Genomic DNA, 12,933 nt, shown 5'->3' on the forward strand with positions numbered 1-12,933 from the left:
ATATAAAAACGAGGTAAGTTTATTGTGGGACGTTTGCGCAAACAGGCCTCCCAGTCCGACAGACCAAGGAAGCCCCGTTCCTCAAAGGCAGGTCTCTTTTATAGGAAGAAATCACAAGGTTTTGGGGAGGGGAGGGTGTTCGGGTATATAACTGGAGTCACAAGTCCTTTGAAGGTCTCTCATCTTTGGGGCCAGATGGTCTCCTGCCTCACCAGTTGGGTCAACATCCCATGGAATGAACCGGTAATTGCAGCTATCTTTTCGGTTTCTCAGGGGCTCTCTTTTGTCAATTGTTGTTACATTAACTGGTGGGATAGTCTGTTCTTATCTTCGCGACCCCATGGGAGGGTGGCCCTTTGGAAGTTCTTGGTATTTAGTTAGGCTATCTTTCGACCTTGTAAGGGAGTTATTGCGGCCCGCTAGGAATGCTAGGAAATTCCAGGGACCGGAGTCATTGTGGCCTTGGTTAGATTTTTTTAAATCAGGCCACCTTTTTTTTTTTTTTTTTAAGCCTTCTTACTTTATTTCTTTGTTAATTTTTAAGTCCTTCACGTAGTGAGACCCTGCTGAGAAAGAGGGAGCGTTGGTGGCGCACGCCTTTAATCCCAGCACTCGGGAGGCAGAGGCAGGCAGATATCTGTGAGTTAGAGGCCAGCCTGGTCTCCAGAGTGAGCTCCAAAGCTACACAGAGAAACCCTGTCTCAAAACAAATAGCTCCTATTAGATTAGGAACTGGGCCTGGGTGTCTCAAGTACAAGGGTTGGGACTGCACCCAAAAAATTTAGATTAGGGATGGCATCCCAACATCTACTTTGGTAAAGATCAGAAGGTTCTTAGCAAGCAGTAGCCACTGGGAGGCACATTAGTTTTTCAGAACTAAATCTTATGTCACCACCAACCCTAACAGGCATCTCAGGCGACTTAGGAATTTCGTTTGTTGTCTCTCATCACAAGGCCCCTGTCTTCAGACACACTTCCCACTCTCTTGAGGACCAATGCGACACCTGCCTCTTCCGGGGGTGGAAAGAGCTGTTTCCTCCCGGAGGACTTTCTCTTCTTCCTTGTCCCTGCCTGCACCCAGCCGGCCTTTCCCTTTATTCTTGCTTCCACTTTCTTTCCCTTAAAGGCAATTTCACCGCGATGCTGTGCTGTGCGCATTTTTAGCCACAGAAACCAGCACTGAGTAAAGAACTAATGGCAACGTAGTTCCCTGGGGGGCCAAAAGAATTGAACGACTCACAACTTTTATTAGATTATTCAGCCTGTGAGCCCCGCCCGAGGTTGGAGGGCGTGGGATCTTTGGGGAAGTCTTTTCTCTCCTCCCACCGTGCTGCGCAGGATGTGACCTTGAAATTCTCATTTTCCCTCGCCGGCTCCAACCGCCCTGGGTGCAGTCGGCTCCACCCGGTGCTGCGGATGGAGCCTTGGGTTTCACGTTTGCCAACTGAGCCTTTTCCCCAGACCCTGGCCCCGAACCTACGATCTTCAGCCAATCGAGCCTGCAGCCTTGGGCTTTAATATCCGTCTATAAACCGGCGGCATGGACCTGGGCAGGGGGGAGCGTGTAAACATCTGGTTGCTGGTTTAAAATCACCTAGATTTGCACTACGCCCGCACGGTCAGTCCCCGCCCTCCTCGCCCCCGAGGGTGACGTCACCGGCCGAGTTATGTAGTGACGTCATCTCCGGGCCGCCTCTGCTCCAGCCCCTCTTCGGAAACGTCCGACTCCTGGGACCGGTCTCCGGCTTTCGGTTAAAAATTTTTCTCCCCCCCCGCCCCGCTCCCACTCTCCCACCTAAAACTTTGGGCTCTTCCTTCAAACTAGCAGTTTTCGGTTCCTCTCGCTTGCTCTGGGGGCCAGTTCCTGAAAGTCATTTACTCTCGCGTTAATTAATCGCCTCGCCAGCCGCCCCCCTCCCCCCACCGCGCTGAGCTCACTCGCTAATTCCTATTCGCTCGGCTCGATTTATTTCAGCTACTTCCGCCTCTTGCCGCGATTCCCTTTCACCCGGCTTCGGCTCTTTCCGGATCGTCCCAAGTCCTCGGGTTTCTCCCATTGACCCCCCGAAGCGCTTCGGCTCTTTCCGGCTCTCCGGAGCCCCGCCCCCTCCCCACGACCACCACCCTCGATTCTTTTAGGTGGGTCTTGGATCCGCTGCTTCACGTTCCTTCGGTGACCTAGATCCTCCTCCTCCTCCTTCGGCTCTTTCCGGCTCTGGGTTTTTAAACTCCGCTGCATTCGGCTCTTTCCGTCTTCGTCTTACTTCGGCTCCTTCCGGGTTCTCTCGTTTGTTTTTTTTTTTTTTTTGAACTCCGCTGCATTCGGCTCTTTCCGGGTTCGCTCGGGTTTTTTTTTTTTTTTTTTTTGAACTCCGCTTCATTCGGCTCTTTCGGGGGTTTTTAAACTCCGCTGCATTCGGCTCTTTACGTCTCTCTCGGGGGGTTTTTAAACTCGCTGCATTCGGCTCTTTACGTCTTCGTCCTACTTCGGCTCCTTCCGGGTTCTCTCGGGTTTCCTTTTTTTTTTTTTTTTAAACTCCGCTGCATTCGGCTTTTTCCGTCGCCACCGCCTCCGCCTCGCCCTTCCGCTTCGGTTGTTTCCGCCTACTTTCGGGCGGGCCGTGCTCTCGGCCTCTGCACGTGACGGCGGCTCGGCCTCTCAGTTGCCCCCCTCCCTCCCTCCCCGCCCTTCCTCCCGCTTGAGGCTCGGGGCTCGTCCCGGCCGGGCCGCCATTTTGTGTCAATTCCCGACCGCGGCGGGGCCGGGGCAGACAGTCGGCCCATCTCCGCAGCCCGTCCGCCCCTCTTCTCCCGGGTTCTTTTTTTTTTTTTTTTTAACCACCCCCCTTTGCTCGCTCTCCTCTCCCCCCACCCTTTCCCCTTCGCTTGCTCCGTTGCGCGCGGCCCGCGCTAATTACACCCAACCACCCACCAGTGTCCGCGTCCCCGGGCCTCGGGGACCCCTGCGTGTGTGTGTGTGTGTGTGCGCGTGTGAGGGGTGTGTGTCCCTGCGTGTGCGCAGGGGACCTCTCGCCCCCATGAGGGTCCCGCGCCCCTGAGAGCGGCTGAGTGACCGGGCGAGCGGGCGAGCGGGCGAGCGCCCGCAGGCCCGGGCAGCAGCAGCAGGCGGCGGGCGGGCGGGCGGCCTAGGCCGCGCGGCCTACGCGGAAGTCGGCTCTGAGGTGATTCCGAAACCGGAGAGAGAGATTGAGAGAGAAAAAAAAAAAAAAACCAAAAAAAAAAAAAAGAGAGAGAAAAAAACCCTCAAAATTTTTATGTAGTAGCCTTAGACGTGCGGCCCCCGTCCCCGTCCGTCCCCGTCCCCACGGGGAGCCCCAGTGTGCCCCTCCCGCCACGCCCAAGCAGTCCTTTTCCGTGCATTAACATCCCCTCCCCCTCCAAGGAACCATGGAGGCCGCGCCCGGGACCCCCCCGCCGCCGCCATCAGAGTCGCCGCCGCCGCCTTCGCCGTCGCCGTCGCCATCGCCGCCGCCACCGTCGCCACCATCGCCGCCGCCGCCTCAGCGGGCATCAACGCCTTCGCCTCCTCCGTGCTCCCCCGACGGCCGCGCGGCCACCCCGCACCTCCTCCACCACCGCCTCCCGCTCCCTGACGACAGGTCAGGCCCCCCGGCCCGGGCCGGGCAGCGTCCCCCGGGGAGGGGGGAGGAGGACGAGGAGGAGGAGGAGGAGGAGGAAGGGGACGGCCGCCATGTTGGGCCGGGCCGCCCATGAGGAGGAGGAGGAGGAGGAGGAGGAGGAGGAGGAAGGGCGGGGTCGGTGGGTGTCTCTAGCTCGCTCGCTCGCTCTTTCTCGCTTCGCTTTCTCTTCCCGGCCTCATGCGTTGCCCCCCCTCGCGGCGCTCGCCCGCTCTCCCTCGCTCCCGCTCTGTCTTTTTTTGGGCGCCATGCTGAGGGGAAGGTGAGGAGGCGCCCCCCGGACCCCCCTGCGCCCGCCGCCGGTCCCTCTCCGTCCGCCCGCCCGCTCGCTCTGCCCGCCCGCTCGCCCGCTCGCCCGCTCGCCCGCGGCACGGGCCCAGCCATGGGGGTGGGCTTGCCGAGGCCCGTCAGGCTCCTCGGCCGCCCCTGGCTCCCGCCCGGAGCTGGCCGTCAGCGAGCGGGCCTGTCGCCCGCCTGGCTTCGGGGAAGGCTTGGGGGAGGGGGAGGGGGCCCCCCTCCCCGGATTCTCTTGTTTTAGGGGGGATCTCCAGCTTCCAGCTCCTCTCTCAGGGGTTCGGAGTTGGGGGTCTCCCCGATCCCTGACAGCAGTATCCTTTCTCCTGGGGGAGGTCCACCCTGCCCTTTTTAAAATTATTATTATTATTATTTAATCTTTTTTTATTGCAAAGGTTCCCCTCCCCCGAGTCTGACGGAGGCCGAATGTGGGGTTTTCGGATCAGCCTCCGTGAAGGGCTCCTCAGGATGGGGGCTCTTGTGCACTCGCATTTGTTTTGGCGGGAGGTGTTTTCTAGTTAACTCCCCCCCCCCCAGAACGCAGGCAGGGAAGAGGGGGTGCATCTTCCAGGTCTTTTGATGAAAAGCTCCTGACCTTTTTTGGAAACCTGTTTTTCTCAGGGTGTCCCCCCCCTTCTCTTTCCGATAGGTGATAGTGGTGGACAATTCCTTAGTCCTAGGTTTTTGGTTGCTTTTTGTTTGTTTTTTTAATTTTGGCGTGGGGGGGGCGGTGTTAAAGGTTGCTTTCCCAGCTGCGGATGGGAGAGGAAGTTGGCCACCGCCTTCCCCTGGACATCTCCCCTCTTTTAGGGTAAAATGGGGGGTGCGATTGCCCCTAAGGGAGCAAAGGCGATCTCCTTGTACTTTGGCAGGACTTGCACTGTGGCGCCCCTTGTCCTTTATTAAGTGCGAAGTGGGTTCCCCCACACCCTTCTCTGGCGGGTGATAATGGGGACAGCCCCGCGCCTTTTCAGGATAAGGTTTGGGGCCCTTTTGGCCCTGCTAGAGCGTAAGGCTATGGGGTACAGGGTTGGCTGACTCCTGGGGGCTTGAGTGAATAGGTTTGAAAATAGAAAGGTGGGTTTCAGTGGGCAAGAAATCGACTCTCTCTGGCAGTGGGGGGTGGGGTAGGGTGAGAATGTGCTGGGCAGATGGCTGGCAGCCGCCTGGGAAGTCGCAGAGCAACCCTCCAGACAAGGGTCTCAGCCCTTTATCCCCACTCCCACGTCCTGTTTTCCCTTTCTCCTTCACAGACCCTCCTTTGCCTTTTAAAAGAAATGGCACCCACATTCAAAGACACAGGTGCAGCAGTTTGGTGAGCTTTTTACATTTTTTTTTTCCTGTTTTGTTCTAATTAAATGTATCGTCCTGGGAATCGCAGCCCTTCGCAGCCAGACTACAGTTCAAGGAAATAAACAGATTAGCGGAGGTCTGTTCGCTAAGCCCACATTGGGCTTCCAGGCCCTCTCGGGGGCAGGTGCCTTACTCAGAGGTGCTTACGAGCTTTATCCGACCTCTAAGGAGTTCTCTTATGTCAGAAGTGTATGTCTTACAATGGGTTGGGATGGTAAGTAGCCTCTTTTATTGAGTAATTCAATTATCTCCCTCTTTTAGTCCCTTTCCTGCCTGCTTCCTCCTCGCCTTTAGACCAAAGTGATGCTTGAGAGTGGATTTATTATGTTCAAATCAGGATTCTAACCCTATTGAGCCCTTTTAGATTGCACATCCTTTCAGTGTTTAATTTTTTTTTAATTCGATGTACACAGTTTTCTTAAAAAAAAAAAAAAGTGTTACTGTAACATGACAAAAATCTATGGGAAAGGCCCAGTATGTTTTCAGACCCTTGGTCTCCCTCTTTCCGGATCCATCCATTGCTTTGTCTCCAGCCTTCACAGAAAAGTGGCTACTTCAAGTGTAGGAGACAAGCTTACTGATTTGGTTTATACTTGTATTCAAGTTAAAGTCACACCCCCCCCCAAAAGTGTTTCAACAGGTCCAATTTCCTTATTTTACTCAAATGTTTCTTACGGTAATAGACATTTAAATTGAGCAAGTCATTCGTAAAGTACTGTCTAAGCACAAAATATATCTGTAAAACTGTGTCAAACCCGATCTCTCCTGTCTCCACTGCTCTTTGTTCGAAAGCACATGCCTGACCGTGAAAAGTTGATGTAAAACGTGTTACACGCCCAGTCATGTTGGAGAGAACACCTCCCATCCTCAGTGCCCCTCATCCTACACATACAAGTTAAAAAGAAACAACAGCAACAAAAAACGGCAATGACTTGCAGGACCTAACGCTGTCCTTCCAATGTGTTTTACAAGCATAAGTTCTTCTGTTAAAAGACAAAAACATGTTGAAGTTCCATTTCCCCCTGCTCACTTTTGGGCCCTGGTGTACTTTGTTAGGAAAGTCTTTCTCACATAGAAGCCTAGTCCCTTCCAAAGGAGCCTGTTTCCTTTCTGCCTTCTCAGGAGAAATGATGCCCACCCACACTTGAGGACCGTGTAAGCTGCAGTTTGTCAGGCCACTTGTTTTATACCTTTTAATAATTCACCTGCCATGCAATGGTGGTCTGATGTAAAGTCAGTTATTTGAGGACGAAGTTTCCATAACATACAGTATTCCTTCACAAAATGTCTAAAGCACGAACTCATCACTATCCAGTGCGCTGGGTCAGCTGGAAAAAACATTCGAAGGTTCCCATCTTGTGTAAAATCCCTCTTCCAGGAGCTCAGAGCAGAAACTGGATGCCAACCGATAACCCTTGCGTTCCATGTGTTTAGGATAACTAAGTTGTAGAAGGGTGTTTAAACTAAAAATAAAATGTTAGAAGGAAATGGGATTCCTTTTGGAAATGAAATGTTTCCCCCCAAACATTTTAAAAATCTCTTAGGCATATCCACACAAGGGTTTGTTGTTTTCTGTTTTTGTTTTGTTGGCAAAGGAGTCCCCAATATTAAGTCAACTGCATTCAGCTATACCTTATTTTTGAAATGTCACAGTAGTACCTTTTTTTTAATGCCCCAAACTGATGTACCACTATTAGTTAATAATTAAATTAATGGATGTTGCAAAAGCAAAAAAAAAAAAAAAAAAAAAAGGGTATCACTTGGAATCCCTGATTTTAACAGCAAAGCTCATATACTTTGTAACCTTGGAAGTCTTGTTTCCTCTGGATGAAAAGTTAGTTTGAAAGCAAGTCAAAAATCTCCCAGTAGGAGCACAATGGGCTTTGACCATGACAATGCAGATGCTCAAGTCAGAGCTGCTCCCCTCCCCCACCCTGCAGTTTGCTCCTCCAAAGAGAAAATGAGGGCTTCCGCACAGAACAGGAGCTTTCTGACTCCTCGTCTGTCTTCTAGGGCTTTCCTTCATTTGCTATAAGGTCTAGATTTTTGATTCTTGACAAGACAGAATTTTCTGGAAGTGAAGGTAGCTAGCTGTTTTAGAAAACCATCCATGTGGTTTTGCCTTATTCAGGAAGACCTATCCTGAGGGAAATTGTTTGGGAAGGAAGGCTACCCTGACTGCTCTGCCTGGCTAGTTAGATTGTGTGTCTCCTGAGTTTGAGTGTTTCCATATAGCCGGGTTCCAGGACAGGTTCCTAGGCTCTGACACTGCCCCCACCCCTGCCCATCCATTGCTCTTCAGTCTTTTACCTTCCCTGTGGGCTGTCTCAGAACCACCTCAGGTTCTTAACTGTTCTGTGGCTGTGGCTTCCCTAGAAACCTTTTTCATGGAGATGAGAATTAGGGATCCATTTCCAGTGAAGCCCTCTGTTGAAAGTTACTGATTAAACTGTCCCCAGGTCTCTGTGAATAGCTATCCAAAAATCAAACCAAATTCAGGGAACCTACATTTGGTCCCTGTGGATGGAATCTTCTGGAAGTACCAGAGTGACTGGTTCTGCCCTGCTCTGGGGTCTTTAAGTGATGGGGGCTTGAGTTGAGCCAGGTCCTTGACCACTGTTGGGGTGCATGGCCAGGATGAGAGGGGAACAGGAAGGTTGCAGCATTCTGGCAGTTACTTGCTGAGTGCTTTGAGGACCTGAAGGAGCAGCCCGCTCATTGGCAGAGGTAATGGAGGAAATGGTCTGGAGTCAGTTACATAATTAAGGCCTCACAGGCCATGGCAAGCTGCCTGTTTGGATAAGTTAAGGCAAAAAATGAACTTGCCCAAAGCTCTGACATTCCTGGTTTCAAGGCCTCCTCTGCTACAAAGCTCTGTTGTGGGTGTGAATGCTCTGAACACAGTGTTAGACCCAGTGTGGCACCTGTGTTGTGATAGTGCTGTGCGGTGAGGTAGGGTGCTTGGTTTCAAAGACAGCTTCAGGCACATTGTCCAGTGAAGTGATTTCTGAGCTGGTGTGACAAATGAAGAAATGGGCTCTTGGTTGGTGCTAGTTACAGCTATATCATTAGAGAGATGATTTTTCATCAGCAGGATGGAAGTTGTCTCCTAAGAGTAGCTTGTTTCTCCTGGCCAGATTGCTCCTCCTGATAGAGAACTGTACTGTGTTCCCTGCTTAGGCTGTGTTGGTGACTCAGCTCCCTGTTTGTTAGGCAAGCTGTGACATCTGTGGAGGTGGCAGCAGGATGTGGAGGAAGAGTGTGGCTCTTTGGAAGCACCTACTGTTATTCAGGGCTGGTGCCCACTTCTCAGGGTCACCGCAGTCCCCTGGGCACTGCAGAGCACCCACACAGTGGCTGCAGCTCAGGGCCTCTTTCCTTGCTAGGAGGGAATTGTAACTGGAACGCTGGCAGTCCTGTGTGTAGAGAGAAGCAGGGAGCCTATTGAGGAAGCTCACTTCTCCTGTACCTCTCAGATTCTGGGCAGCTTTCTTAATTGAAAGGAGCCTGGTGGGGACTGAAGTCAGTGGGGGCCGTCTTGTGGCTCTTCTTGTTTCACGGTGCTTGTTCTAGATGCTAAAATGGTCTTGCTGTCTTGAGCCGTTGCCTGCTGTCCCAGCATGTAAAATTTGCCTTTGCAGTTAGAGTGGGGTGAGTCAGCATTTCAGCTGGGGGGGAGGCCCTGAGAACCAGGAAGCTGGGGATCCAAAGCCAACCCTCACTCCTTCTCCCACCTCCTTGTTCCACTTCAGCCAACCCTTCCTGGTCTGAATCTCTGAGGGCCAGGCCTGGCAGATTCCAGGATCTGTCACCCCTTGTAATTTGGCTGAGTCCCTGAGGGTTATGTTTATTCAGCAGCAAGGCTGTCCCTCATTTTGCTTGGAACAGAAATGTTTCATTGTTCTGTTTTGTTTTCAGTCCTAGGGAAGGAACTCAAGTCCCTGCACCTGCTAGTCTGCTATAGAGCTGTGTGCATCCCAGCCCTTGGTTGCCATTGTGTTTTCTTTGTGAGACAAGGTCTCACAGTTTAGTCCATACTGGTCTCCAACTCTAAGTGATGTGCTTCCTTAGACTTCAGAATGCTGGGTCACAGATGTCACCAACATGCCTGACTAGCCCCGAGTATTTGTTGCTTGGGCTGGTTATACAAGTGAGGCTCTCACACAGCCCTTGCTGACTTGGGACAGTGGCTCTCTTACTATGCTGAGTCCCATGTGCAGCAGTAGTTCTGCCTCCGCCTTCTGAGTGCTGGGATTGCAGGTGTGTTCCACTGTGCCCTTTGGCTTTTTGAAGCTGGGTGTCAGTTTGTAGTGCAGGTGTACCTTTCTTTAGAAGTAGAAAGGTCAAAGGTTAACCATTAAGCTGTGCTGCCGACTTCCCACACTAGCTCCTTAACCTTTGCTGGGAAATCAGCAAAAAGATCAAGTCACAAAAAGTGCTGGAGGCTGTATATGACAGATGCGGTCTCCCCACTGTGCTGCTGGTCTGAGTCTACTGCAGTGCGCTCCTTTCTCTCGTATAGATTAGTTTTACAGTGTGTGTGTCTGTGTCTGTGTGTTGCCATGATACATTAGTGTAGGTGTCCCCAGGGGTAGTAGATCCCCTGGAACTAAGAGTTATACCTACTTGGGGGCTGGGCACTACTCAGGTTCTCTAGACTAGCATTTAGTGTTCTTAACCACTGAACCATCTCTTTAGTCTTCTTTTTTGAGATGAGGTCTGATTCTGTTGTTCAGGCTGGCCTTAAACTTGAAGCAGTCCTTTTGCCTCAGCCTCCCAAGTGCAGTGATATAGTACTTTTTTGTTGATTTCAGACAGGTTCTCAACTCGATATATAGACCAGGCTGGCCTCAAACTCACAGAGCTCTGCCTCCTGAGGTTGGGATTAAAGGCGAGTGCCACCACCTCGTACTGGTACAGTACTTTTCACACTGAAGGATGTGGTCATTAGTGGGCTATGAAGTCCTTTATTGATGTGTCTTCATATTAGACGAACATCAGAAGAGGGTAGGAATGTAGTCAAATCAAACTTCCTTTACATTTTCCACAAAATGTAAAAGGAGATAGTGGTCAAGGGCAGCAAGTTTGAGCCTGGCATGATGATCAGACCACAGTCCCAGCTTCATGGGAGGCTAAGGCAGGAGGATCAAAAGGCCTGCCTGAGCTAAGCTCATGGGTGCCTGGGTAACTTTTGCAAGACCCTGTCAAGATAGAAATAGAAAAAGGAACTAGCTAGGGGCATGGCCAGTGGTGTTTTGCTTGCCTGGTATGTACAAAGCCCTGTGTTCCATTCTCGGCCTCAGTACTGCATAAAAGAAGTGAAAAAGAAAAAAAATTGAAAGCTGTTCATTTCATATAGGACTTTGCAGGCTGTTGCCTTTGTCCCAAGTCTTTTTTTTTTTTTTTTTTTTTTTTTTTTTTTTTTTTTTTTTGGTTTTTGGTTTTTTCGAGACAGGGTTGCCCTGTGGCTTTGGAGGCTGCCCTGGAACTAGCTCTTGTAGACCAGGCTGGTCTCAAACTCACAGAAATCCACCTGCCTCTGCCTCCCGAGTGCTGGAATTAAAGGCGTGCGCCACCACCGCCCGGCTCCAAGTCAGTTTTTATAGACTGAGTTTATCAGTATAGCCATGCCCATCTGTATTGTCTTCACTGGCAAATGGCAGAGCTGAGAAATTGAGGCCGGGACCGTGTAACCTGCAAGAAGCTGGCAGTGTATACTCTGGGCTCTTGACCAAGTTGCTGACCTTCGCACACAGTGGGCATAGTATGCTCATGTTGGCGCAGATGGGGAGGGCAGGTCTCTCATGTCAGGTTGGGTCTGCAGAAGTGGGCAACACTGCTAGCCTCCCAGTCTGCAGAGTGTCTGTCATCCTTCTGTCCCATGCCTGGACATGTGGAGACCCAGGCCCAAGCTCTTCAGCTGCAAAGTGCATCGATGGATTTTTTTCCTTTGTGAGGTAACAGGGTTGAATCAAGGATGTTCTAGACAGGAGCTCTACCACTGAGCTATATCCCCAGCCCTCATAGATGGGATTTGCACTCATGAGAAGTAACCAAAGACTTCCTGAGGTCCAGCTCTGGAAGTGATCATAGCTAATACATCCTTCTGTGGCCTAACCGTAGGCAGCTGGGACCAGACACGAGTCGCCTGACTAAATGTCCACTGCAGATGGCTTGGATAATTGCCCTCCTCATTTTCCTAACAGACACTAGGGTTTAGTTTTCCTTAGGATGCCACCATACAGGGCACCAGCAGACAGCTATATGCAGATAATTGCAGCTCTTCAAAAGTTTTGTTTTTTGATTTATGTCATGTTATATGAATGTTTTGGGTATAGCATGTGTTTGCCTTGTGCTCAAAGAAGGCATCAGAATTCAACTGTGTGAGTTCCAGGTCAGTCAGGAATATACAGAGAAACCCTATCTCAACCCCCCAAAACAAACAACAAAAAGCCCTAACTTAGTGGTTAACAGCACTTGGTGCTTGTCCAGAGAACCTGAGCTCTGATGTTTTTTGGGGGGTGGAGGGGAGGTCAAGACAGGGTTTCTCTGTGGCTTTGGAGCCTATCCTGGAATTCACTCTGTAGACCAAGCTGGTCTCAAACTCACAGAGATCCGACTGCCTCTGCCTCCTGAGTGCTGGGATTAAAGGTGTGCACCACCACCGCCTGGTTTGTTTTTGGTTTTTTGAGACAGGATTTCTCTGTATTCCTTTGGAGGTTGTCCTGGAACTGGCTCTGTAGACCAGGCTGGTCTCGAACTCATAGAGATCTGCCTGCCTCTGCCTCCCGAGTGCTGGGATTAAAGGCATGTGCCACCAACACCTGGCCGAAAAATCTTTTTTAAAAAAGCACTTGGGGGCTGGAGAGTTGGCTGAGTGGTTAAGAGCAGTGGCTGCTCTTCCAGAGGACCCAAGTTCAATTCCCAGCACATGGCAGCTCACACCTGTCTGTAGCACATGGCAGCTCACACCTGTCTGTAGCTCCAGTTTCAGGGGACCCAACACCTTCACACAGATATACATACATGCAGGCAAATGTACATGAAATAAAAATAAATCATTTTTTAAAAAAGCAAAAAAAAAAAAAAAAAAAAAAAGCACTTGGGAGTCAGACGCATGTGACTCTGTTTGATGCCAGTCTCATCTACAGACAGAGTTCCAGGGCAGGGGATATAGCACAGTTCAAGAGTGCCTGTCCAGTTGTTGGGTGGCAGTGCAGATTCCCCTAGCCTGCCATGGCAGTCTCTTTCTTCCTGTGGTGAGTTTGTGCTAGTGGCTCATCTGGTTGTCACAAGGCAGGCATGTTACCATGGAGATGGCATGACATCACAGAGCAAGTTATGATTGTGCCTGCAAATGCCAAGGGGAGGGCAACAGAGCCCACTTGTTCTTGGTTTCTGGTTGATGAACTGGGTAGTAAGGACACTGACAAACATGTGTGAGGTGCAGAGGCTCACTTCAGGCCTCTCCTAGCTCTGCAAAGCCCTCAGTGCTGTCCCCTGTGGCCGCTGTACCACTTTCTAGATGAAGGGAAGGTCATGGGTCGGGGTGGGAGGCTTCTTTGGGTATGAGCCCAGGCCACCCTTGTAAAGGAGAAGCTCTGTGTCCTGGCTCCTAGTGACTGAC

At 51.1% G+C, this 12,933-nt stretch overlaps 1 protein-coding gene across 7 annotated transcripts in view; it reads left to right on the forward strand.

The window, feature by feature from the left end:
* Positions 1 to 1,622: 1,622 nt before the first annotated feature.
* Zc3h4 (zinc finger CCCH-type containing 4) overlaps positions 1,623 to 12,933 on the forward strand; it is a 37,298-nt gene continuing 25,987 nt past the window's right edge. The window contains exons 1-2 of one of the 7 annotated variants that reach the window (XM_027431034.2): positions 1,623 to 1,751; positions 3,404 to 3,620. In XM_027431034.2, the coding sequence (XP_027286835.1) occupies positions 3,409 to 3,620 (212 nt within the window). In that variant the 5' untranslated portion in view covers positions 1,623 to 1,751; positions 3,404 to 3,408. Of the gene's footprint in view, positions 1,752 to 3,280; positions 3,621 to 3,750; positions 3,922 to 5,206; positions 5,269 to 5,339; positions 5,521 to 12,933 lie in introns of those variants that run through there. The other 6 variants (XM_027431037.2, XM_027431036.2, XM_035449295.1 and 3 more) reach the window with 6 other exon arrangements.

The sequence above is a fragment of the Cricetulus griseus genome, chromosome 9 (assembly GCF_003668045.3).
Source record: "Cricetulus griseus strain 17A/GY chromosome 9, alternate assembly CriGri-PICRH-1.0, whole genome shotgun sequence".
NCBI lineage: Eukaryota > Metazoa > Chordata > Mammalia > Rodentia > Cricetidae > Cricetulus > Cricetulus griseus.